Genomic DNA, 27660 nt, shown 5'->3' with positions numbered 1-27660 from the left:
ATGGCCTCCTGATTACGGGTCTTTTCTGAAATTCAATGAGCCATATCTTGCAAACCGTACATTGGATTTTCAAGTTCTTGGACTTTTTGGAAAGGTGAGAACAAGATCTACATCTGTCATGTTGAACAATTTTTCATTTGAAGCTTCCTTGGACACGTGGCTTTGAGGTCAAAAACTTTCCATTTTTGGAAACTTCAGTTACAAGTCACTTTCTATTTTTGGCAGTTTTTGTCCTGACTTGATTTTCTTCCTTTTAAGCTTTGAGATGTCATATAACACTTGTTCCAACATGAATGAAGTGTATCCAACTCATTTCCACCTTCAAATCCATCAGATCATGTACAGTTGACCACAATTGATTTTTCAACTGACAGATGAATTCGGCAATGCATAAATCAAATTGAGCTCCAATCTTCAACTGAAATGGCTCAAGGGTGAAACCCTAGTCTCAATAAGCTCCATATAACCATAGAATGATCCCCATCTCCATTGTAAACCCCATCTCCTGATCATGCCCTGGTTGGCTCAATGCAATTGATTAGGGTTGACCAGTGGTCAAAACCCTAATCTCAAGGAATCTGCTTCAATCACTTGATGATAACCAACCATGATGATGATGATGTATCATTGCAATCAAGATGAAGACCACCATCCATTGAGAATCACAAAACCCTAATTCACAGCCCAATCCTCAGATGGCCCATGATCAGTCAATAAACCCTAGGCTTGCACTTTGACTTCCTCATCTTCTGATCAAGACTTGGGAAGATGGCTTGCACAATGTAACCACATGATATGCAATATGAAATGCCTAATGACCTAAAAATGTATGCAATATGTTAATGCTAGTCCCAAGAGAGGAGGGCAAATTTTGAGGTGTTACACTTCTGTCATACCCCAAAATTTACCCTCCTTTTTTCATATTTCATTTTACTTATGGTTTGAGATTCATTTGCAATCATTCATGTTAAACATACTTATATAATCCATTGCATCAACAAATCACTATAGACTTAAGGTTTGTATTATTTATACCTAACAAGAGCCTAGGGTTTGCCCAAGGTTCAAGCCCTGAGGACTTTGGTGGTACAGTCAATTTGGAAAGCTTATCCTTGAATCATGGCTTGAAACCCTAGTTTTGATACATGGTAATTGTGGGCCATTTAGTTTGGACTTGATTGAAGAGCCCTTTTGCTTGGTTTGATATCTTGGTTCATGTGGCTTACATCTTAATCTTGGATTAATTATGGAACCCTAATTCTTGAAATGGGGAATTTGATCACGTTAGTTTGCATTATGCCATTGCCATTAGAGTCATTCATCAAGTTTGATCATCTTTTGACCAGGGCTTTTTACATGATAATTTGTTTGATGATTCACTTGGTTTAGGGTCTTGTTAATCAAGTCTTATTCATGCTTCATTCAAGTTGCATTCAAGTTCCCATTCAAGTTTGTATGTTATTCAATGTCCATTGATTTAAGGAGAATCCATACATGATTTTGGAGGGAAGAATTTGTATTTGAAAATAAGTAATTTTTCATTGATTCAAAAGGACTATTTTTATCCAAAAGTGTCCATTTCATTCGTGCAATGCCAATATTACAACATCCATACAAAAATTATAAAAAAATATGACTTTGACCTACAATTGACTTTGGTCAGCTATTGACTTTTTGGTCAACCAGTTGACCAAAGTCAACTAACCTAATCCACAATACTAATCATAAATTTCCCTTTATTTCTTCACTCTTCCATCTTCTCATTTGACTTCACATCCAAGCTTCCTTTATTTGCAAGCAAGCCATATTTCTTCAATCCATCACATAGACATTCATGGTAGCCTCATAATGTTTCAATCTTGCCATCACCTTGCTTTGACTTCATATGCCTTCAAAGAACCTACACAATCAATTCCAAACATTTCAAATCATCAACTTAAAATTAATCATATCACTTCATTCTATACAAGCCAATTCCAAATTATCACTAGTTCTAATTCAAATTCAAACCGTAACCATTTGTAGTTCTAACAGAATTTGTAATTACAACATGACTAGCAATTAGTTCATACAACTGTGATAACAATTCTAACATAATTAAGTAACTCATTAATCACAAATTCAGTTATCAACCATAATTGCTAACATCCCTATTAATATGCTAACATCGGTTGCAGTTCATGACAAGAAATCACTTTAAGTTCAAATTGTTCCATTAACAAGCTATTGATATGGTTGGATTAACTGCAACTTAGCCCTAAGTCCACAAGTATAACTGATAAACCATTAAACCTACATTATAGTGACATTTCAATAGACTTGGATTCATATAGCATGCCATTCAATAACATGTCCCTAGTAGCATTTCATTGCATCTAATTCAAAGTACACAATTTATTACATTCAAATTCAATCGATCATCATCATACATCACATCTTCAACCAATTTGATGCCAAGATTCACATATAACACATTCCATATTGTCGCTATTGAGATTTCATAATAACGAAACCGAGACTTGAACTAAAGAATCACCTCCACAAAGAGGGGAAGGCAGAATCATAAGAGTCACCACAAAATTTTATTTGTGTGCCTCTATCAAAGACACGAGGGGAAATAATTGATAAAACCCTCAAAAGGATAAGCGCACGGGAAGCACTAGAAAATGATAAGAATCGGTCTCGCAACCGAGACTAGGGCTCAGGAGTCAATTATGCAAGGGGAATGTATTAACACCCCTTACGGCCATGGTATTCCATGGGAACCATTTGGGTTGTTTACATACATAAGGATTTATCTCATTATTATTTAACAAATAATGTGTGTATGTGTGAGAGGGGTTTTGAGGTTTTTATTATGGTGCTCGCCAAGGATTGTGGCCCTTGTGCCTATGTACCACTTGTTGAGGATGAGGAATTAGAGCTCTGTAGTTTGGATTAGAAAATGTTTGTGTGTTGGTTCATTTTACCTTTGAGAAAAAGGTTTTATGAGTAGGTGCCCTAAGGCACAAAATTAGGTTTGATGGGTTGTGTTGATTTTACGTTAAACAAGGGTTTATGAAAATAATGTTTGTGATTAGATCACACTAAAGTCTAGGGACAGAGGTGGATATTCTAGACAACAAGCCAATCGTCTTGCATCCAAATTAATCAGAGTGAGGGTAGGAATGCTCCATTCTCACTCATTCTCCACCACTTAAGGCTCGTGGTGTACAATAATAATCGTAGTTATTAAGTGTTTTGAATTTGATTAAGAAAAAGCCACTTGACATTGGATCAAGGGTTTGTTTATTTGATTTAGAGATTTGGCTTAATGCAACATGAATGCAAAGTAACCAACAATAAAGTAAAGGGTCTCATTGTAAGGTAGCACAAGAGAAAGCCTTGTATGTGCAAAAAATGACCTAAGCTAAACAAATGATAATGATCTTATAAACATGTCCCCCTAAGGTGGTGTCATGATGCCATACTTACAACTGATATGTAAGTACAGATGAAACCCAAAGTTTGAAACAAAGTATGACAAGAAAGTAATGGAAAAAGGCCTCAAAGCAAAGGTCCTAGGATAAGATCCTCTAAGTCCAAGTGGATTAAAATGAAATGGATTGTTTTTATTCTTATAAATTTATCATTTTTTTGTTATTTTTATGATAACAAAAAGTAAATACTAATAATAAACATGCATTGTGAAGTTTATACAATGAATATGATGATGACGAGTACTTAAATGTAAATGACATAAAAGTAAATAACAAGCAAGTAAAACAATAATAATAATAATAATAATAATAATAATAATAATAATAATAATAATAAAAGGTTAGTAATAATTAAAGGTTAGTGAAGTTAGGTTAAGTTATACGAACAAGGCATAATATTTAACAAGGTAATAAGGGTTAATGTATGGTATAAACAAAGGAGTATAAAGTGTTAGTGGGTTAGTATAAACCAAGAGGAAACACAAGGTATCAGATGAAATCAAAATTTAACAAGTGCACAAGTAAGACTTCATCCACAAGTCAAATGACCCAAGTTATTTGAAGTAGGGGCAACCTATCCATGCTTCAAAGTACCATGGAGGAAAACTTGATCATCTAATGGTAGGTTTGAAGTATGAAAGGTTTTAGTCAACCCTAAACCAAACAAGTCATGACCTAAGTAGATTTCATTAGTCCATAAGTTCAAGACTCCATAACTCCACCCAAAACAAATCAAATGAAATAAAATAAGTCACCAATAAATTCTAGAGACAAAAATAATGGGAGTTTATGTTCAACATTTTTGAAAAATAATAAAAATGAATGGGTTAAAAAATAAATCAAAATGGAAGGAAAATGAAAAAATAAATGAATAAAAATAACATAAGTGAAAAATAAATGAGGATTTTCACATGCTAGAGGTTGAACCCCTGACCTTGGGGTTATGGGGGGATCAACCCCTATCCCTCACTGGGCCACAAGCTCGGTGGTGATAACCAAACACACCGAAATAATAAAATAACAAAACAATGTTTAAAAAGGATTTGCACGCTAACCAACCAATCATAACAAGACACGGGTTTGATTCAAATTCAAAAAATGCGTGAAACGATTATCTTTAACCTTCGACCACTCAAAATCAAACAAAAAAACAAGTTTTCAATCAGATTCAAGCATTGAGATAACTTGTATGATTAACAACAAAACATTCTCCCCACTCATGAGCCATTGATTGGATCTGAGCGGGGAGTATTTCACCACGATTCTGATTAACACAGTTGACCTAGTTCAAAGATTAAATTCTAAATGCTAAGTAATTAAAGTTGGAAGCTTAGGGGAAATTATCATAGAATCATTTCTAAGGAGATGGTAAATTGTTTGGATGGTGGGGGTGAAGAGAACTACATAATCAGAGATAGCTCAGAAAGGATTTCCGATGGTATGACTCAGCTTAGGTGAGGCTTGGGGAAAGGGACTTAGGTGTTTAGAAAGTTTGAATGATGGTTGGTGAAGGTTTCTGGGTGGTTGTTTGAAGTTGAAACTCTCTGAAACTCAAAGCATAATGATATGTTTTTGAAGCTTAAGGTGAAAAGTTTAGCAGATGTTTTAGGGGATTTGAAGCTTGGTTTTCTGATGGAAAACCTTCACCTATTTATAGCAAATGTGTGTGGATGGTTTTGGAGGGAGAATGAAGTGGTTTGGTTCATATTGGTAGGTGGCTCAAAGAGTTCTTGGGATTGACTTGGGGGAACATGAAATGACTATGGTCTGAGCTTGTTTGCACCACAGATAAGTTGGTTTTGGTCCCTTGCATTGATTTGGAACAACCAAAGGCATTGAAATGGTCTGCTGTAGAATTTACTTTTTGCCATTTTGGGGAAAACTCCACTTTTCACATAGGGTTGAGTTTTCTAATTTGTGAGGTTTTCTAAGTCCCTTTTTATAGAAGCTTTCAGCTAGGCTTGGACATCTTGAAAACCCTAAATCTATTTTCCAATCAAATCTTTTTATAACAGCTGATTAGATCTCCTTAGAAAATAAGTAAATCAGGTTGTAATCCATGATTGAATGCGCCAGCTAATCAGATCTTCAATCATACATAGATTGCCATTAATTGTGCAATCGCAAAACACTAGACATTCATACTAAATGTTCTGTGTACAGGATGTCATGACATCGGGTCTGACATCCTAGAAAAATCCTGCATAATTCCATAATTCCTTTTATAACTTCCAGCAGGTACCACCATATCACATGCCATGACCTTGTGTATGACATCTTGAAACAATCCTGCATGAACATGTCTTTCATTTAAGCTCCAGCAGGTACATACATATCAGAGGCCATGACCTTGTGTATGACATTCTGAAACAATCCTGCATGAACATGTTCTTGAACTCCAGCAGGTACATAGGATATCTTATGTTAAGACATCACACATAACATCTTGTGAACACTCTTTGTTTTACCAAAATTGTTGCCAACACTTAGAATCAACAAACTCCCCCTTTGGCGAATTTTGGCTAAAACATATATCTGTCCTTTTTGTTCACTATCAGCAATTAAACAACATAACAGTAGTTTAATCAGCAACAGAAGCAACATAATTACTAGCTAGTTACTAGTAATACGCACATGCACAAGGGTACTTCTCCTCCCCCTAAATCTGTGCAACAAAAACAGAATTACTAGTTATGGATGCAACTAGTAAGACACACAAATGCACAATGGTACTCCTTTTCCCCCTAAATCTGCGCACACATCAAACATCTTCCATGAACATAACAGCTACTGTAACCACAACACTTATACCAGCCAGAATGTCATTTTGACATCTGCTTCAATATCAACACCTGTGCACCATCTCAGATATCCTCTTTGACATCTGTAAACAGAACAACATTCTGTTGTTTTAACACCTGTGCACTTCCTTCAATAATAGTTGTCCTTCAGTTCAGCTACATACAACTCACAACTCCACAACTGCTTCCACATTCCACATCAACACTTCTCCCCCTTTTTAGTCAAAATTGACCAAAGATGACCAATTAGACAAAATAAATGTCAATTAGTCTATCAGAGAATGTCATGACAAATGTTATAACATTAAACATGTTAAAACATAATAGTTAAGCAGTACAAACCATCATTATACACAACTGTACAACTCCAAGGAACTCATTAAGAGCCTAACAAATTACAAACAGGCATCAATAAAGACTGCCACCAAAAAACCGTAAAAGCTTCAGCATCCAACCATCAGCAACACATCTTCAGCCACACTAGACCAGTCTTCATCACAACACACTTCACCCAGTCAGAAATATCCTCTGGGATGAACAACCCAAACTCCTTTGCTTGCTATAGTTTCTCATGAACACAGATCCCCAACTTCCCCCTTAAACATTCAAATTGATTGGCATCCAAAGCTTTAGTGAAAATGTCTGCTAATTGCTTATCAGTAGTGACATGCTCCAGAGTTATGATCTTTTCTTCTACAAGTTCTCTAATGAAGTGATGACGAATGTCAATGTGCTTTGTCCCGCTATGTTGAATAGGATTTTTGGAAATACTTATGGCACTCAGGTTATCATAGTATAATGTCATGACGTCTTGTGTGACATTGTATTCAAACAACATTTGCTTCATCCAGACCAGCTGAGAACAGCTACTCCCAGCTGCTATGTATTCAGCTTTAGCAGTGGATAGAGATACACATTTTTGTTTCTTGCTGAACCATGAAATCAGATTGTTCCCCAAAAAGAAGCATCCTCCAGATGTGCTTTTCCTATCATTAACACTTCCAGCCTAGTCAGCATCACAGTAACCAGTTAGCATGGATCCAGATCCATGAGTATACAACATCCCATAGTCACTGGTGCCATTGATATATTTCAGTATTATCTTCACTTGGTTTATGTGACTGACTTTTGGTTCAGCTTGATACCTAGCACAAACACCTACAGCAAATGCAATGTCAGGTCTGCTTGCTGTGAGATATAGCAGACTACCTATCATGCTTCTGTATAGACTCTGATCTACACTGACACCATTTTCATCTTTGGAGATTTTCACATGAGTAGGAGCAGGTGTCCTTTTATGACTTGCATTTTCCATGCCAAACTTCTTCACAATGTTCTTGGCATACTTGCTTTGAGATAGAAAGATAGAGTCTTCCATCTGTTTGACTTGTAGCCCAAGAAAGTAGGTCAGTTCTCCAACAAGGCTCATCTCAAACTCAGATTGCATTTATCTAACAAAATGTCCAACCATCTGTTCTAACATCCCACCAAATACAATGTCATCTACATATATTTGTGCCACCATGAGCTTCCCTCCTTCATTCTTCACAAATAAAGTTTTGTCAATACCTCCTTTCCTGTATCCATTGTCAGTGAGGAACACTGTGAGTCTCTCATACCAAGCCCTGGGAGCTTGCTTCAACCCATAGAGGGCTTTCTTCAATTTGTACACATGTTGTGGAAGATTTGGGTCTGTGAATCCTTTAGGTTGTTCAACATATACTTCTTCATTTAAGTAGCCATTCAGAAAGGCACTTTTTACATCCATTTGAAATAGTTTGAATTTCAGAATACATGCCACTCCAAGCAATAATCTAATGGACTCAAGGCGAGTTACAGGGGCAAATGTTTCATCAAAGTCTACTCCTTCAACTTGAGTATATCCTTGAGCTACTAATCTAGCTTTGTTTTTAGTAACAACCCCTTGTTCATCAGATTTATTCTTATATACCCACTTTGTACCTATGACATTTACTCCTTCAGGTCTAGGAACCAATTCCCATACTTCATTCCTCTTGAATTGGCCTAACTCTTCTTGCATGGCATTGATCCAGAACTCATCAGTCAAGGCTTCCTTGATATTTCTGGGTTTAATCTTTGACACGAAGCAGCCATGTGAGATCACTTCCCTTGATCTAGTAGTGACTCCTTTATCTGGATCTCCTATGATAAGATCTTTGTGATGATCCTTCTGAATTCTGATAGAGGGTCCCTTGTTGATTTTGTCATCTTCAGGTTCAGCTTGAGGAGGTTCTTCTTCCTTATTTTTGTCTGAGAAGTCAGCTGGAGAATCATTCACAGATGTCTCGACATCGTCTGTGACATCAGTCTGTTGGTCATCAACCACAACATTAATGGATTCCATCAATACATTAGTTCTGGAATTAAAGACCCTGTAAGCTCTGTTGTTTGTTGAATAGCCCATAAATATTCCTTCGTCACTTTTAGGGTCCATCTTCCTTCTTTGCTCACGATCAGTCAAGATATAGCATTTGCTGCCAAATACATGGAAGTATTTAACTGTAAGTTTTCTTCCTTTCCAGACTTCATAAAGGGCTGTGGGAGTCCCTTTCTTTAATGTCACTCTGTTGTGAACATAGCAGGCTGTGTTCATGGCTTCAGCCCAAAAATGGTAGGGCAATTTCTTAGCATGAATCATAGCTCTGGCTGATTCTTGAAGAGTCCTATTTTTTCTTTCCACCACACCATTTTGCTGGGAAGTGATGGGAGATGAGAACTCATGATGAATTCCTTCTGAAGAGCAGAATTCAGCAAATTTGTTGTTCTCAAACTCCTTCCTATAATCACTTCTAATTTTGACAACATGACTTTCTTTTTCCCTTTGAAGTTTCAGACAGAGCTCCTTAAAGACTTCAAAAACATCAGATTTTTCTCTTATAAAATTGATCCAGGTGTATCTGGAGAAATCATCCACCACCACATATGCATACTTATTCCCACCAAGGCTTTCTACTTGCATGGGTCCCATCAAGTCCATATGAAGGAGTTCCAAGACTTTGGTAGTGGTGTCATGTCTGAGCCTCTAGTGTGACATCCTTGTTTGTTTTCCAATCTGACATTCTCCATAGATTTTTCCCTCATCAATCTTTAAGTTGGGAAGTCCTCTAACAACTTCAACTGATATGATCCTCTTCCTATAATTTTTTTATGCTTAACAATTAAAATCACTATACTTTTTTATAATATAGACTTAAATGCACTTTTGGTCCCCCTATTTTTTTTATTTTAAATTTAGCCCCCCATTTTAAAAACCATCTTTTTAGTCCCTAAAATTTACTTTCCTTGAAATTTTTATGATCCCCTCCATTTGACAGTCTCATTAATGACACAACACATGTGTTGTACATTCACATCATATTTAATAATATTTTATTTCATAGTATTTAATTTTAGTATTAAAAAACAATTTTAATTTAAATAATGACTAAGATAATTTTTTTATTATTATTTTTTTAATTATAAAATTTATTTAATTAATTAATTTTTTATAAATATGTTTTGAATATTCTTTTGGACAAAGTTTAAAATAATAATTTTGAGTGTTTAGTTCAATCAATGGCAAAGGCTCTCCACCTCAACCCATAATTGTTTTAATTTTTTAGTTTGTTTAAACTATATAAACACCAAAATTCTCTTCACCTAAAACGATGGGACTATTCTCTACACCTGAGGAGATGAACAAACATGAGCCTTTTGTAAAATTCTCTAAACCTTAAGTCATGTTTAAATTCCCTGCAACTAACATCACAACTCATTACTCCCTCTTCTTTCATTCCTTCCACTACAATGACAATAATTTATCTATCTTCTAACAATTTAACTTATTCAGATGACTAACACCAACAATAATAATAGTATCATTCGAAGAGGCAATAACACCTCTTTATCTCTGGTGAAATCTCCAAAGAGAAATTACTATGACGTATTTGTCAATATTGTATTCTGCTTTGCCAAAGTGAATTCTCCAAAGAGAAATTACAACGTAATATTATGTCATAAAACGTTTGTCAATATTGTATTATGCTTTGCCAAGTTTATCTTCATAATGAATTGATTGGGGCATTTTACTTTTACTATATATACAAGTATGGTTCACATGGTTCTAGTGAGTAGCTATATAAAAAAGTCCTTATTTAATTTGATTAATGGAATCTAGTATGTTCACATTTAAGACATGAGATGTGAGACACTTGTTTGATTTGTTAGTCACAATTGTTAAATATCTATAGTAAGTTATTCCATTTCCAATCCACGAGGGAATTATTTTCCGTTCAACAGAAATTGGACCGGACCATGAAGCTGAAAAAAACGAAGTTCCTCCATTAGTCTTTGAAAAATGTAAGTATTTATTAGATAGTTAACAAATCATACGTTAAGAGTACCCGGGGATGAAGTTGTCTTGGGTTTGGTGAATGAATGTTGCTTGGTAACAACAAACTTTGAAATTGTAACAACTTCAGTCATTTGCCAACCAGTTCCACCCATAAAGTCACAATTTCTGCCAAGATAATCCAAGTAATATAGGTTGTTAGATGATATTGATATTTTGTTGTGGAAAATATTAACTATGCATCCTTGTGCCATATAGAGGAATTCTATTAAACTCAAATTTGACAGATACCGAAGTTCTTCTTTTTGAATTGTATTTTCCTGAATTGTTCAGACACAATAATGTCTGTTGTTGAAGTTGATGGTTCTTGATATTAGTAAGGAAGACTTGGATCTAAGTTTACTTCTTTTTCAATTATGTTTCCTTCTCGTGATTTGCTTTGGATTAAATTCTACATTTGACAATCGCTCAACTTTAAAAAACTTATATGTTTCATAGATCAAATATTTGTTGGTATCCCTTCCAGTGACATGGATTAATGGTCCGAGGTGTAGTGTGAATTTTGTTTCTCATTAAAGTCCGACATTAATCTTTTAACAAATATAGTTAGTATTTATATAGCTCACTAATATTACTACTTTGTAAACTTTGATATTGGGCAACATGCGCTTGTGGCCTAAAAAAAATACTATTAAAAGTTAAATAATAAATCATTGTAGTCTATCATTCCATGTCATTAAAATTAATTTTTATATATTAATCATTATTATCACATATTTAAAATTGGTGAGGATCAACTAAATATTAAGTGATGAAAAGTTGCCGATAAAAAATTGATTTTTAAAATGGAGAATTAAAATAAAAAAAGGACCGGGAGTGCACTTTTATCTAATATATAATCAAGGTTAAAGAAAAAAGGTGAAGGAAGAGAAAAGAAAAGAAGAAGAAAGGTGGTGTATATGGTGGTTAGATTTTATTGTATCGTGTGGTAGGAATGGGTAGCGAAGAAGAGAGGGTTCTTGAGAACCAACTAGAACTTCAATTGCACGAGCAAAGGGATTCTCTCACTGCTATCGATCACGCTCTTCTCCTTGATCCAACCAATCCCGAACTCCTCGAGGTTTGTAATGATTCTGCAACCCTATATCCTCAATTCAATTCTCGTGTTGTTTATTAAATCTCTTATTGTCTCATAGAATTGTACTGTAGTTTATTTTTTCTGGTAGCTGAGTTGAAATCGGCGTGGTTTATTGTTTGTGTCATTATTAGGGTTCTTCTTTGTTCTGCATTGACATGATTTGGAAAATCCATCTGAGTTGTTGCATAAACAACTTAATTACGCGCTTATAAGAGCTTTTCATTTAAGTGCATATGTATAAGCTATTATATAACAGAAGATAAAAAAAGTCAGATTGTTTACATTTAAGCTATAAGTTGTTTTAATAAGCTATCATTGGGAGCTTGAGGTAATAACCTGAAAACAACTTGGGGACATGTCATAAGCTGTTTCCATACGCTCCCCTAACAGTCTACAAGTGCTTATGCCAGTAGATGAACTTAAATAAGCCAATACAAACAGATCCTTAGTTACACTCAATAGAAGGATTGTAGTAGCGGGAAGGAAGACAATTGTGAAAAGGATAAGAGTGGAGTTAGGTTTGGTAACTTAAGTGCTTAATACAGTTATTAGAATTAGTTCATTAAGCTAAGATGGATTAGGCAGTTAGTCATATACAGCTGTCATCCACTCTGCATGAAAACAGAATCCATGGACATAGTTCATAACAGATTCATTTAATAATACTAATTCAGTTTTGTTTCTCTTTCTTTTTTCTTTTTTTCTTTTCGATATTCATGGTTTCCTTGGTCATATGAGTCTGGGTGGGTTAAATACAGTGGGTTGAATTGTTTTCTCCCCCAGCCTGACCCACCAACATGCTTTTGTAGGATTCTTTTAGAGTTGATGGTAGAACCTGTCTCAGTGTGCTTTTACATGGAATCTAGATTGTAGAAACTGCGAAACACAGAATCATATTGATTCTGTGATTTGAAGTTTGATTTTGACCTCATGATTATGACAATAAATCTAAGTCTTCCAAACCTTTTTTACACTGAATCTTAAGATTGTTTGATATTGCAGGTTCACGAGGAGCTTGTTCAGGCAATTAAGGATGCTGAGGAAGGACTTCTTCACCTAAAACGTTCAAGATTATTATTTGAAGCAGACGCAGTGCTGCGTAGTACTAATATTTTTGCTGAAGAAGAGAAAGTAGAGCCACTTGATCCTGCTGATGTTGAACCAGAGCCACTAGAAGGAAAATCCTTTTCTGTTGGATCTAAATGTAGATTTCGTTACAAAGATGGACGTTGGTACCATGGTCAGGTGCTGCAATTGGATAATTCAGTGGCAAAGATTTCATTTCTTACTCCTACATCTGAAAATATGCTGGTATGTAAGATTATCTTGGGTCAAGTGTATCTCTTTCTTATATTTTTGGTGACAAAATGTATATTGCAGTATTCTATTTTATAATTTTAACTAACAATAATGTAGTTTTTCTCCCCCTCCATGTCCTCTAATGTAACAACTAAAAATTAAGGGAGCTTGAAATAACAATAGTTTGCCAAATTTTGAGTTTAATCTAATGTATAGATAGGGAAAAATAGGCTATACAAGCATATCACGGGTATTATGCTTTATTTCTAATTTTCCCCAGATATATTTAGGAGTAGAGAAAAAGGCAAATGAGAAGTTTATTTTTGCTGTTTCTTCTATTTTTGTGAAGAAATGTATATGGCAGTATTCTACTTTGTATTTTTTAACTAATATTGTTTTTTTGATAAGTTTTTTCACACAACTTTCTTTTAAAAATAAGGTTGTGTAAAAAAGAAAGAGATATCAACTTTGTTGAATATTAGCACAAAATCAAAACAGATCCTGTCGTACAGCTCATTATGGTTGGATTTAAATTGTAATTAAATAGTAATTAACTGTATTATTATATTCTTACCTCATTTAGGATTAACATTTATATGGAGAATAATTACCCCTATTTCCTACTGTAATTCATAGTCTATAAATACCTCATATGTATTGTGTTTCATAATATACAAAAATAGAAAAACATATTTCTATATGGTATTAGAGCAAAAAAAGAATTCTTTAGGGTTTTTTGTTTTTGCTTCCGCTCTGTTTGTCCTTTTCTTTTCCATCCCACACAATGTCTGATACCGAGTCCTCACTTTCACCAAAACATTCCTCATCCGAACCTAAAACAGTCCGGACGTACCATGAAAACCACCCTGTTCAGATCACAACAATTCGGCTGAACGGTGCTAATTATCTTCGATGGTCGCAATCCGTTCGTATGTATCTCAGAGGGAGAGGAAAGATTGGCTACATCACTGGTGACAAAAAACAACCAGACAAGGCAGGTGCAGATTATGATACACGGGATGCTGAAAATTCCATGGTCATGACATGGTTAGTCAACTCCATGGATGAAGAGATAGGTGCAAATTATCTCTGTTATGATACTGCAAAAGAACTTTGGGAAGGTGTCTCCCAAATGTACTCTGATTTGGAAAATCAATCCCAAATCTACGAATTAACTCTCAAACTGGGAGAAATTCGGCAAGGCGAAGATTCAGTCACCAAATACTTCAATTGTCGTATTTGGCAAGATTTGGACCTTTTCAATGAGTACGAGTGGATATCACCTGCCGATAGCAAACATTACAAGAAGATGGTGGATGTTAGTCGTGTTTTCAAGTTCCTTGCAGGTCTAAATGTTGATTTTAATGAGGTTCGTGGCAGAATTCTAGGCAGAAATCCTATCCCTCCAATTGGTGAAGTCTTTTCAGAAGTACGTCGCGAAGAGAGTCGTTGACAAGTGATGCTTGGCAAAAATACAGTAGCTGTCCCTCCATCCGTTGAGGGATCTGCCTTGGCAATTCCTCATGTCAATCGTAAACCACTTCCTAATCAACGAGGTGGAGACAAGACTCATTTATTTTGTGACTATTGTGGGCGTAATCGCCACACTCGGGAAACTTGCTATAAACTACATGGACGACCAAACCATGGCAAGGCTGGCAAGTTTGGTGACCGTCCTATGCCTATGGCCAATGAGGCTGATTCGTCTCCATGTACGAAGGAGCAAATGGATAACCTTATTAAGTTTCTAAAGTTCAATTCATCTCTTAATATTCCTACTGGTACTGTGGCACAAACAGGTAAGGATTCTTGGGCACTATCTGCCCACAACCACTCTAACCCTTGGATAATAGATTCAGGGGCATCTGAACACATGACTAATTGCTCTCATCTATTCAATTCCTATTTTCCTAGTTCAGGTTTTGAAAAAGTTAGGATAGCTGATGGTAGTTATTCAAGTATTGCAGGCAAAGGCAACATAAAAATTTCAGAGCAAATCATTTTGCAATCTGCTTTACATGTTCCTAAATTCGCTTGTAATCTTCTATCTTTTCATAAATTGTCTAAGGACACTAATTGTTTTGATCTTTTTCGTCCCTCTACTTGTGTTTTTCAGGACCAGAACTCGGGGAAGACGATTGGAACTGCTAGAGAGATGAATGGACTATACTACCTTGATGGACTTCAGTTTGGCAATACATCGTTTTTCGGTTCAAACAGTACAAACTCATCTCCTGTTTCAGATCAAGTTATGTTATGGCATAAAAGATTAGGCCACCCTAGTTTTTCATATCTTAAGCATTTATTTCCTGGTTTTTCCAAAGAAATAAATTCCTCACAATTTCATTGTGAAGCTTGTCACTTAGCTAAAGATCATCGTGTGTCTTTTAAATCAAAAGTCTATTCTGCTTCCAAACCTTTTTATTTAATTCACAGTGATGTTTGGGGTCCTTCAAAAATTAAAACTATGTCTGGAAAAAAATGGTTTGTGACATTTATTGATGATCATACACGGCTGTCTTGGGTTTATCTCATGGAAAAGAATTCAGAAGTTGAACAAAGATTTCAAGATTTTTTTAACATGATTAACAATCAATTTCAAACCAAGATTGGCATTCTAAGGTCTGACAATGGCACTGAATATTACAACAAATATTTAAGTACATTCCTTGTAACTAAGGGGATAATTCATCAATCCACTTGTCGTGATACTCCGCAACAAAACGGTATTGCTGAAAGAAAAAATAGACATCTCGAAGTTACTAGAGCTATTATGTTTTCTATGAATGTACCTGAGTATCTTTGGGGAGATGCTTTATTAACGGCTTGTCACCTCATCAATCGAATGCCATCTCAGGTGTTACAATATGAAAGTCCTGTACAAGTGTTACAAAACAATTTTCCTACATCCCGTATTATTACGGATCTTCCCCTTAAAGTTTTTGGTTGTCTCTGTTATGTTTACATCTCCAATGTTTTTCGTTCTAAGTTGGATTCTAAAGCCGAAAAATGTGTTTTTCTTGGCTATGCATCCAATAAAAAGGGATACAAATGTTTTAACCCAGTTACAAAGAATTTTTTTGAAAGCATGGATGTTCACTTTGTTGAAAGTCAATCTTTTTTTAAAAATTCTCTTTAGGGGGAGAGTCAATGTATTAATAAAGAAGATAATTTTTGGGAAACTTTGCCTGCTCTAGATGATATTGTGACTACAAATCACCCAAGTGCTAAGATAATAGAATCTGAAACAGGGGGAGAAACACTGATTAAGGATGATAATCCTGAACTTAAAGTGTGTGTTCGAAAAAAATTCCACAAAGGTGGTGCAAACCCTATTGTCTCTCCAGTAGAAATCCAATCTGATTTACCAAGTGAAGGTCCTATAGATAATCCGTCTTCTAGTTCTTCATCTGGTAATCCTTCTTACTCATCCAATGATTTATCCGATTTGTCTTTTTCTGATATTAATCTTCCAATTTCTGTGAGAAAAAATATTCCTGACCTCGATGTCCCAATTGCTGAGATGAAAGGTTCTCGTATGTGCACTAAACATCCTATGTCTAATTACTTGTCATATGACAAACTATCACACATCCACAAGACATATGTGTCTAGGATTTCTAATTTGTTTGTGCCCAAAACTATTCAGGAAGCATTAAGTGATCCGAATTGGAAATTAGCGGTGAAAGAAGAGATGGATGCTCTAAACAAAAATAACACTTGGAGTATCACTGTTCTACCACAAGATAAAAAGGCAGTAGGGTGTAAGTGGGTCTTTACAGTGAAATGCAAGGCTGATGGAAGTGTGGAAATATACAAAGCGAGATTAGTAGCAAAAAGATTTATTCAAACTCATGGTATTGATTACCAAGAGACTTTTGTCCCGGTTGCTAAGATCAATTGTATCAGAATCCTTCTTTCTCTTGCAGTAAATTTCAACTGGACATTATATCAATATGATGTTAAAAATGCCTTCTTAAATGGTGAATTACAGAAGAAGTATATATGAGTTTACCTCCTGGGTTTGAAAAAAATCTTGGAAGAAACAAAGTATGCAGATTGAGAAAATCCTTATATGGATTGAAACAATCGCCAAAGGGTCTGGTTTGAGAGATTTAGAAGTGTGGTTAAGAGACATGGCTTCACCCAAAGTCAAGCAGATCACGCTATGTTCTTTAAACACTCATGTGAAGGTAAGATTGCTATCTTAATAGTGTATGTTGATGACATTATTATTACAGGAGATGACGTCAAAGCAATTAGTGATCTGAAGAGAAGACTTGAGGCTGAGTTCGATATCAAAGACCTTGGAAAATTAAAATACTATATTGGGATGGAGTTCGCAAGATCTAAAGAAGGAATTTTTCTCAACCAGCGCTAGTATATACTAGACTTACTCGCAGAAACAGGGATGACAGGGTGTAAAGCAGTAGAAACACCAATGGATCCCAATGTGAAACTAAAGTCAGTTGCTGAAGATGAAATAGTAGATAGAGAACGTTATCAACGATTGGCTGGAAGACTAATTTATCTGTCACATACAAGGCCAGATATAGCCTTTGCAATGAGTGTAATAAGCCAATTTATGCATGCACCAGGGGCAGCCCACTTTGAAGCTATTTTCAGAATTTTAAGATATTTGAAAGATACTCCAGAAAAGGGGACATATACAAGTTGAAGCCTATACAGATGCTGATATTCAGAAATAGAGGACATATACAAGTTGAAGCCTATACAGATGCTGATTGGGCAGGTAATATAAATGATAGAAGGTCTACCTCAGGATATTATACTTTTGTAGGTGGAAATCTAGTTACATGGAGGAGCAAAAAACAAAATGTTGTAGCCAGGAGCAGTGCAGAAGCTGAATTCCGATCTGTGGCCCATGGTTTTTGTGAAGTATTATGGATCAAAAAATTCATGGAAGAATTGAAGTATTTTGGCCCAACTCCAATTAAAGTTTACTGCGATAATAAGGCTGCTATTTCTATTGCCCATAATCCTGTCCTACATGACAGGACGAAGCATGTTGAAGTGGACAAGCATTTCATCAAAGAAAAAATTGACAGCGGTGAGATTTGTATGTCCTACATACCCACCAAAAATCAAGTAGCAGATGTTCTCACAAAGAGTCTTCCAAAGAGACTGTTTGATAACATGGTGTGCAAGCTTGCTATGAACGATATATTCATGCCAGCTTGAGGGGGAGTGTTGAATATTAGCACAAAATCAAAACAGATTCTGTCGTAAAGCTCATTATGGTTGAATTTAAATTGTAATAAAATAGTAATTAACTGTATTATTATATTCTTACCTCATTTAGGATTAGTATTTATAGGGAGAATAATTACCCCTATTTCCTATTGTAATTCATAGTCTATAAATACCTCATATGTATTGTGTTTCATAATATACAAAAATAGAAAAACATATTTCTATAAACTTTCTAAAAGAAACAACAGGGAGCTTTAAATAGCAATAATTCGCCAGTTTCTTTTTTCCCAACCTTCATCCAAGTTTTTCTGTCCTTCAATTTCCTCTACTGCAACTAGGAAGAAAACAAGGGAGCTTTAAATAGCAATAGTTGGCCTGTTTTTAGATTGAATCTAATATATAGAAGGGGAAAAATATGCAACACATGCATATGATGGGTATTACACTCTATTTCTACTTTTTTTAAAGATTTATTTAGAAGCAGCGAAAAAAGCAAATGATAAGTTTACATATGCTGATTTGAATACCCCCATTTCTCTTCACCTATAGCTGTCCCCATAATAAGGAAAGTGATCCACCATATGTTGTCACAGTGTAACTCCTCGCTAGACAAAATAAAAACACGATCTGGTGTTTCCTCTCACAATTTAAACTCTTGGGGATAGTTATTCATGGTATGGTGTCCAAGTGGTCTTGAGTTTTATCCATGGTAATCCAAATTATTATTGCGAAAGTTGAAGTTAAGCACAATATAGGTGATCTTGTGCATTGTTCACGCTTTAATTAAATCCAGAGTTTTTGGGGAGTTTGTGTAGTTTTAGACATCATATAAATATTATTTATAGGTTTGAACCCAAGCATTTGGAAAAGTGCACTCAGCCTAAGTCATCCTTACTAAACCGATATAGGTGATCTTGTGTGTTGTTCATGCCTGGAATCCAAAGGGTTCTTCCGTGAGTGGGTGTATTTTTAGATATCATATAGAAATTATTTATAGGTTTGAACCTAATAACGTAAGCATTTGGAGAAGTGCAGTGCGCCTAACTCATCTTTATTAAACCGGTTTGAAAGATGACGATTGTCCCCATTTATAAACATATTTTCAAGCCACATCTCATCCAATGTAAGACTATTAACTATATGAAAGGGATTAGCTCAATTTTCCTTTCCTTTAACATGGTATCATAGAGCTCCGGTTTGATCAATGGTGTCCGAAAGTCCTCCTCCTCTTACTCTACCACAAAATCCACCTATTTGTTTACCTCTGTGATGATAATTTCTCCGTCTTCCGATGAAGATTTGCCTCGCATCAAATTCTTGCTGAAAATTTCCAAGAAGCTTGATGAGAAGAACTTAGTTTGGGCGTCAACAAGTTGAGCCAATCATCAATGCTCACAATCTTGAAAACTTCATATGTTTTCCAGAAATTCCTCCCAGTTTATTCATTCGAAGTGCTGGTTAGCTTCCAATGTTGAAAATCCAGAGTATCGTCCTTGGATTCGCCAGGAACAATGGCTTTTGTTGTGGTTACAATCGACCTTAACTGGTTCTATTATGACACACGTGCTAGGTTCTTTTCATGCATACTAGCTTTGGAAGTGAATTCACGGTCACTTCCATAAACTCAAGTGTGCGAGAGTGCGGTAGCTCTGTTCTGAACTTTGAGCTACTGATCGTCCTGTAGAAGAGGACCTTCTTTGCATCAAAGTGCTCGTTGATTCACTTGCATCCGTTGGCGACCTCATTCCACCACAACAAGACATTGTTGTCGTTCTGGAAGGTCTACCTCAAGAGGTTGGATCTGTAATATCTTGATTGAGAATAAATTCAATTTATTTAAACTTTAGGAAGTCGAGGCATTACTTTTTGCTTATGAAATGCGTAATGAGCAGTTCAAGAAATATTCTCATGTTGAAACACATCAATTAGTCTCACTCAATCAATTTTTTTGGAGATCCTTTGTCCTCTAGACTTGATGTATCTATTCAGCACACGTCATCTCAAGCACCAAAATCGCAAGATTCTAACACATCTGGGTTCAATTTATTTGGTTACGGTGGTTCTGGACGTGGCATATTTGGCAACACTTAGGCTTTGTTTGGGAGTTTGGAGGGAAAGGGAGGGGAGGGCTTCGAAAAAAGGGAAGAATTGGGTGAAACGAATGGAGGGATTTAGGTAGAGAGGGGTTTGGGGGGTTTATTTTTATTCATAATACAAAATCCCCCTAAATTGGGGGAACTAAAAAGATCTATTGGAGGAGGGGTTCTGGAGGACTTTGATAAATTGTTCAAATATAATGTTATAATATTCCGATAATGAAAAATATGTTAAGGATAAATATTTATTTATTATTCTATGCAAAATCATTCTTTCAAAAAATGTTAAAGATTTCTCTATACTTTCTTTAAATTTTCTATTCCTGAAGCCCTCCCTTCCTCTCCCTGCTAACTCGCAATGTCAAGTGTGCTTCAAGTTTGGCCATATTGCAGCGTTCTGTTATCATAGATTCAATCAGCATAGGCACATTGTTGATCTCGGTCTTACTCTCTTGAGTCATGCCTCTCTTCTTGCCTTTCTTACTGTTATCTATCTTATTAATGGACTCCTCTCAGCTTCAATTGATCAGTTTTCTCCTTACTTTACTCAATTTGGTCAGCATCTTGATTACAGATTCCTTATAAGTATTTAGCAGAGCTTGTTTCCCTTGGTTAAGGCCTTATAATCCTCACAAATTTGACTTTAGGTCTCACAAGTGTGTATTTTTAGGTTACTATACCTCTCTCAAGGGTTACAAATGTCTCTCACCGTGTACATCTCTATATATCTAAAGATGTATTGATCAATGAGTCTAGGTTTCTCTATCTTGATTTGTTTTACACTAAATCAGATCCTTCCACTCTTTCATCCAAGTCTATATCTCTTGGTCCCATTCCTTTAGTTTCCTCACATTTCTCACCAGTCACCACCTATTACTCATCAACAACCTTCCCCCATTACTACTCTTAATCAGCCATCAACCAACCATTCCCCCAATAGGTCGATATCTCCACTTTATTCTTCAACAAATACTGCACCACCACCTCCTAGTCCTCCCACTGCATATCCCACCAAGTCATAGTACCACAACCCCCATAACCACTTCCTCGCCTGCCTCCATCCATATCCCATCAACCCAACCTCAAATCACTCATCCCATGTAAACCAGAACAGATCTTGGATTCCCTTACCTCACCTTCATCCATCAGTTTTTCTTACTGACACTGAACCTAAAACTGCCAAACAAGTCCCAAAAGATCTTAAATGGCTCTCAGCCATGCAGGAAGAATACAACGCCCTACTTAAAAATGCCACCTTGTCTCAACCAGAACAGAATGGGTGTAAATGGGTCTTTAGGATAAAAGAAAATGCTGATGGTACTGTCAATAAGTACAAGCCAAGGCTAGTTGCTATAAAGGATTTCATAACTTCATGGTTTAGACTTCCATGAAACATTCTCTTTCGTTATTATGCCTGTGACCGTTTGCCTTATTTTGACCCTAGCCCTCACTCACAAATGGCCATTCAAGCTACTAGTTGTCAATAATTCCTTCTTGAATGGGTTCTTGATGAAGTTCATATGGAACAGCCCACGCGATTCACTTCTAATGACTCATCTCTAGTTTGTCGCTTGCACACGACCGTCTATTGCCTTAAACAGACATCTAGACAATGGTTTGATTGCTTGAGAAGCACTACTAAATATGGCTTAAAAAAAACAAATTTAATCCATCTTTGTTTTCCTACACCTCTAATTCCACTGTTACTTTCCTTTTGATCTATGTGGATGTAATCATCCTTATTGGCAACTCTACAACCTTGCTGCAATTCGTGAGTCACAAACTAAACAGCTCCTTCTCACTAAAACAGCTAGGTGACTCATAGGTCTGCCATTGTTAGTTTAGAAGTTGCTACTTGTTAGTTAAGTAGTTGGTTAGTTAGTTAATGAGTAATTAGTAGTTATGTTAAGAGGTAGTTAGGCCAAATAAGACTTGCTGCCTAGAAATAGATAGGAGGGTTAGAGAGGGCAACATCTTATCATTCGAGAGGAAGAAGGCCTTTTGGCATTGGGAGATAGGCTGACCCTCAAAGTGCTGCCATTGTTTATAATCAAAGGGGATTCTTCCCCATTTTCAGTCAAAGGAGATATCTATCTCTTTATCCGACCTTGATTGTTTTCTTGCCATTGAGGTAAAGTCACATTCCACAGGGTCACTCATTCTCACTCAAACCAAATATAATCCGTGATCTGATGTTAAAAATGGCTATGCATGAAGCCAACCCTGTTTCCTTACACGCGGTTCCAAACTCTCCAGAACTAGTTCTGCTCAGTTCTATTTTCCCACCTTTTTAAGATCAGTGGTGGGTTCCTTACAGTAAGCTACAATCACCAGACCTAAATTGAGCTACTCTGTCACGAAGTTTGCCAATTTAAGGCATATCCCTTGGACACTCACTGGCAAGCTGTCAAAAGGATTCTACGATATCTTCAAGGCACTGCATCTTGGACTTCTCCTCTCACCTGCCTCTCCTCAGATATATATCTCTTTATCAGGATTTTGTGATGCAGATTGAGCTGCTGATTCTGATGATCGCAGATCAATTTCTTTCACTGCTTTCTTCTTTGGTCCACACCAGATCTCTAGGTGGTCTTGTAAGCAGACTGTTGTAGCAAGATCAAGTGCAGAGGCTGAATATTAAAGTCTTGCTCTCAATACTGCTGAAATGCTCTGGGTTCAGACTCTGTTGCATGAAATACAGGTTCCTCTTGCCTGCTCCTCTGTTAACTATGACAACTACATCACAGTAGCCATGGCACAGCATCCAGTTCTGCATGCCAGAACAAAAGACATGGAGGTAGACTTGTTTTTTGTCAGGGAAAGGTTCTTGCCAAGCAGCTTGAACTGGTGCATATCCCTAGGTCTGATCCAATAGCTGATATCCTTACAAAAGCCTCTTTCCAATGAGAAATTTTTGCCTTTTGTACCACAAGCTCAAGGTGGTTTCCCCTGTTTCTAAGAAAACTCACCCTGATCTTGAGGGTATGTGTGAGAGATAAGCATCTCTAGTTGTTTTCTGTTGTTTCTAGCCAGCCGTGTGACAGCTGTATTTCAGCACATGTCAAAATAGAATGTCACATCAGCATATCTGTCTCATATTAGTTAGATCTGAGTGCAGGAGAACACATGTATAAATCCCTAGAATCTGTCTAAACAGACAAGGACTGTAATACACAATTTCAATATACGAAAATATGAAAGCGATTCTCAAATGGCGGAATACTTTGAACTTGATTTTTAGGAATTCATTTGTCATATTGTTTATACTATGTTTTGTGAATGTAGATTGGCAGTCATCCTGACACAGCTTTCGAAACCCTTACAGAGACTCTATTTCTGCTATTACCAAATTTCAACTTTTTTCTAGTGTTTGGAAGACTATGGAATAAGATACAACAAGAAATCATTTTTATGAAAATAGTATATTTTACATATCATTAAATATTTCATATAACATCCTTTATAAATGACTTCATATTAAATTAGTAAAATCCCAGACAAATCTCACAATATTTCTTAACTGCTAAAATGTGGAAGTTAAAAAGCCCCTTATTGTGGCATATTGATTTTGTCTGTCATTCTTTGTGTGTCTCATTTCTTCTTCTAACAACTTTAGCCTTAAATGTTCTTATGGATTTCAACTTCATCTGCCATTAATTACCTTATAATATGATGTAAATCACGAAAACTCATTCTGATTGAACCTTATAATATGATGTAAATCACAAAAACTCATTATGATTGAACATTATATGGATAATGTATGTGTGTAAAATCAAAATTTAGGTTCCAGATTATTCGATGAAATCAATTGTTTTTCCTTCCATGTACTAACACTAGAACACCAAAGTGCAGATGTGCAAGTTCTTTTTACAACAACGATGTCGATTTGGTAGTAACTGTCGCCTATCCCATGGTAAGCTGCTGATATTTAGGAAATTTGACAAAATCAAATTGATTAGAGGTGAAATCACATGGATCTCGTTGTAATCAACTCTTTCACTAAACTTTAGTGCAGATATTCGATGAGCATATGTTCCATTTTTTCTTTGATAAGTTGTTGGTTCAAGTCTTTGTTCAGATCTGGGAGCTTGTACATGTGAATAAACTTTTGGGGCCCATGCTTTACTTTATTGTTAAACATAACTTTGGTTATCACCACAGGGGAAACACTTCTTTTTATTATATTAGAATGCTGTTCCATTACCAGGTTTAGATTTTCTTAACATCTTAAAATATGTAGGTGGTGGTGGTCTTAGAGCTAACAAAAGGATTAAAGATAAATATTTGGATGTTGTTAATCACAATTCAGAGATCCTGTGTATGGAAATGAAACAGTAATGGATTACAGTGGATGGAGGAATAACCTCTTTGCAGGATTGATATAGGAAATAGTAATAAAGAAATAGCAAAGACATCCTCAAGTCTGAGAATACCTTCCTCTGAGATGACAATTCCTTCTGGTGTCTCAGCCTTTCCAATTCCTACTCACGCTTCAGATGCCTGCTCTATTCTTCAATGATTCTCACACTTTCCCTATCCAATCTCATCCTGCCAGCTGTGCATTCTGTTTTTTCCTTCACTCTCCTCTAACCAATTTTGCATATGCACTCTTTTCTCCCTTCCTTTCATAAACACACAGGTCTCAATGTTGTGGCCCTTTTTTCTTCTTTACTTCTTCCCCTTTTCCTAAGATATCTTGTACACCGGCCCTATCATATAGTAATCCCTACCTGCGTCTAAATTTCATTTATTTAGATTCACAGGGGGCTATGTGTTTGGAATTTATTTTTAAAATGGTAATCCTTTCCCAGCTCAATGTTTGTGGCATTGGGGGTGAAATGTTTCCTTGCTTCACTCATTCAGTTGCTTTCATATGCCCAAGTTTCTAAATGCACTAAGGCACATAGGAGCATTGGGGAATTAGTCTATGAAAGAAAACATAAACAAATTTCAGACTTAGTTTTGTTAGTGCAATTGATTTTTTCTTTTTGTGTTTGAGAATACGAAGGGTTAGATGCCCAGAAATCCCCTTATTTATTTTCTTGGTCCAGAATAAATCTCTCACCCTTTAATCTGGATTTTTAGTATACCATAAGTCATTAAGTCTATTTTTAAATGTGTGGTTTTTGTTTTACAGTTTTACTGCTATTGATATTATAGGATTTAAGATGAAGAGGGAAGAGAAAAAAAACAAAGAAAAAAAAACTAAGCACCAACACATAGTTATACTAGAACTAAACTCCTAAATTCCAATCAATCAGGGTAAAAAATCATGATAATAACTAAGAAATGTTGAAGAGATAATTTAAGATACTATTAAGATGATATCAAGGTGTTATATATCTGCATAGCATCTAGATATATTTTTACAATAACCATCTGACTGTTGGTTATTTTTTTAATATTAGTGTTCATATATTTTGTTATGTTACAGCTTTATCTTTGTTTACAGGAATTGATGTTCAACTGTCCTCCCTTAAGGAATATGTCCCAACAATCTGGAAGCCTTCCCTTGCCGGGTCAAGTGTATGGGCAGTCTCAAATGCAAATGCAGGAATTTGGAGGGAAGCTGAGCTCGAGTCATGGGATGAAAAAGCCGGAGTTGGACAGGTTGTTTTCCGAGACGATGGAAGTTCTGTGAAGCTTGGTGCACAAGATGTGGTATTAACTGAGTATGCAGATGTGAGTGACATAGATAGTGATTTCAGCTCAGAACAATCCGATTACAGTGGCTCCGAGGAAGAGGAACCACAAGGTTTAGGATTTATGGATAGTACCAACTTGCAGAAAGGCGTTCAAACTGAAACTGCTATATTTGCAAAGTGGGAGAATCACACCAGAGGCATAGCTTCCAAAATGATGGCGAATATGGGTTACCGAGAAGGAATGGGCTTAGGTTTAACTGGTCAGGGTATGGTTGATCCCATACCAGTTAAGGTCCTACCACCAAAGCAGTCATTAGATCATGCACTCAAGTCTCATAAAGTAGAAGGGAACACAGAGAAGCAAAGGAAGAAACGGACAAGAGGTGGTAGGAGAAAACGTGAGAAGAAATTTGCAGAAGCAATTCGTGCCGCAAAAGAAAATGAAGAATCAGCACCAGATGTCTTTGCGCTAATAAATACTCAGCTAGCAATGCATGGTGAAGCTTCCAATGACGGGGGATCAATGAAGAAGCAGCAAAGTAAAAGTTCAGGGGAAGGTAAAAAGGTGGATAGGAGGGTGTTGGTTGCTTACGAGAATGATGTGAAGGATTTGAAAGGGCAGGTTCAAAAGTTTGAACAAATGGCGGAAGCAAACAAAAAAGAAAAGCCTGTTTATGATGCTGCTATGAAAAAATTAGTTCAAACTCGCAAGGCTTTGGCCGAGGCTGAAGCAGTTCATGCCTCTGCCTCAAATGATGTTGTTAGCAAAGAAAAAGAGAAGAGATGGCTTAAGTTTTAGTTAGTACTCGGAACTCAGTTCTGTTGGTAGTTTCATAATGTAATGCCTTCACGGGTCTAAGTAACTACTACGATACTAGTATGTAGTTCATGTACATGCTCTGTTGTAGTGCAAGTGGAAGATGTGTGTCATTTTATTTTAATAAACCATCAATTTGATTTTGAAACTATCATTTTAAAATAAACCATCAATTTGACTTTGAAACTATCATTTTTCTTCAATTTAGTCCCAAAATTTTATAATTTAGTCTATGTTATTTTAATGTTAGAGTCTAAATTGATGATTTTTAAAATATATTATAGAGATCAAACATAGTCTATTATATTTAGATGGTAGAGATTATTTTGATGAATTATATATATTTTAGAAATTATTTAAGATAAATAGAAGAAATAGTGATAGTTAACTGATTAAATATATGATATATTCATAATCCTTTTGACCGGTGGTCAGCAATGCATTTCACTGTTTGAAACATCTGAAAGAGGATGGAAAGAAACCCATAAGCGCAAAAAGTTTACTGAATTCTGTGCTTCCCTAATTTGGTTGCCTTATAAACAGGGGAGGAAAGAAGAGTTTTTTGGGGACCCAATCCAAAAGTCGGTTCTCCCTAAAATGGAGAGGAATGACCAAGAACACTTTTTTGTTGAAAAACAATAATCATAAAAATCTTAATACATTATATTTTTAAGGGCATTCAATTTCGTTTTATCTCTAATTTTTTTTGGATTCCTTTATTGTAATGTTTAAATGATGTGTTTTCGGTTTTTATGATTGATTATTTCAACCTATAATCTTTTTAAAATTTTATGTGCTATCCACATGGTTTTTTTTT

At 35.9% G+C, this 27660-nt stretch overlaps 1 protein-coding gene across 2 annotated transcripts; it reads left to right on the top strand.

Annotated features, from left to right (window-relative positions):
• The first annotated feature begins 11508 nt into the window (after positions 1-11508).
• Positions 11509-27029, top strand: LOC127084863 (zinc finger CCCH domain-containing protein 18). 2 transcript variants are annotated; one of them, XM_051025379.1, is made up of 4 exons: positions 11509-11751; positions 12772-13080; positions 24234-24294; positions 25834-27029. In XM_051025379.1, exons 1-4 carry the CDS (start codon positions 11626-11628, stop codon positions 26823-26825), a joined length of 1488 nt encoding a protein of 495 aa, XP_050881336.1. In that variant the 5' UTR covers positions 11509-11625; the 3' UTR covers positions 26826-27029. The 2 variants fall into 2 exon arrangements, with proteins under 2 accessions (XP_050881336.1, XP_050881335.1); XM_051025378.1 differs by lacking the exon at positions 24234-24294 and adding an exon at positions 15185-15287.
• The last annotated feature ends 631 nt before the right edge of the window (positions 27030-27660 follow it).

The sequence above is a fragment of the Lathyrus oleraceus genome, chromosome 5 (genome assembly GCF_024323335.1).
Source record: "Lathyrus oleraceus cultivar Zhongwan6 chromosome 5, CAAS_Psat_ZW6_1.0, whole genome shotgun sequence".
In the NCBI taxonomy this organism is placed as follows: Eukaryota; Viridiplantae; Streptophyta; class Magnoliopsida; order Fabales; family Fabaceae; genus Lathyrus; species Lathyrus oleraceus.
The sequence above is the reverse complement of the archived record's forward strand: the minus strand, read 5'-3'. Positions and strand labels throughout refer to the sequence as shown.

Bases quoted from the DNA above. Each gene is read 5' to 3' on its own strand.
- LOC127084863 (XM_051025378.1), top strand. From the start codon at position 11,626: ATGGGTAGCGAAGAAGAGAGGGTTCTTGAGAACCAACTAGAACTTCAA. The intron at 11,752-12,771 runs GTTTGTAATGAT...TTGATATTGCAG, and splicing joins CCAATCCCGAACTCCTCGAG to GTTCACGAGGAGCTTGTTCA. The intron at 15,288-25,833 runs GTACAAACTCAT...CTTTGTTTACAG, and splicing joins ATCGTTTTTCGGTTCAAACA to GAATTGATGTTCAACTGTCC.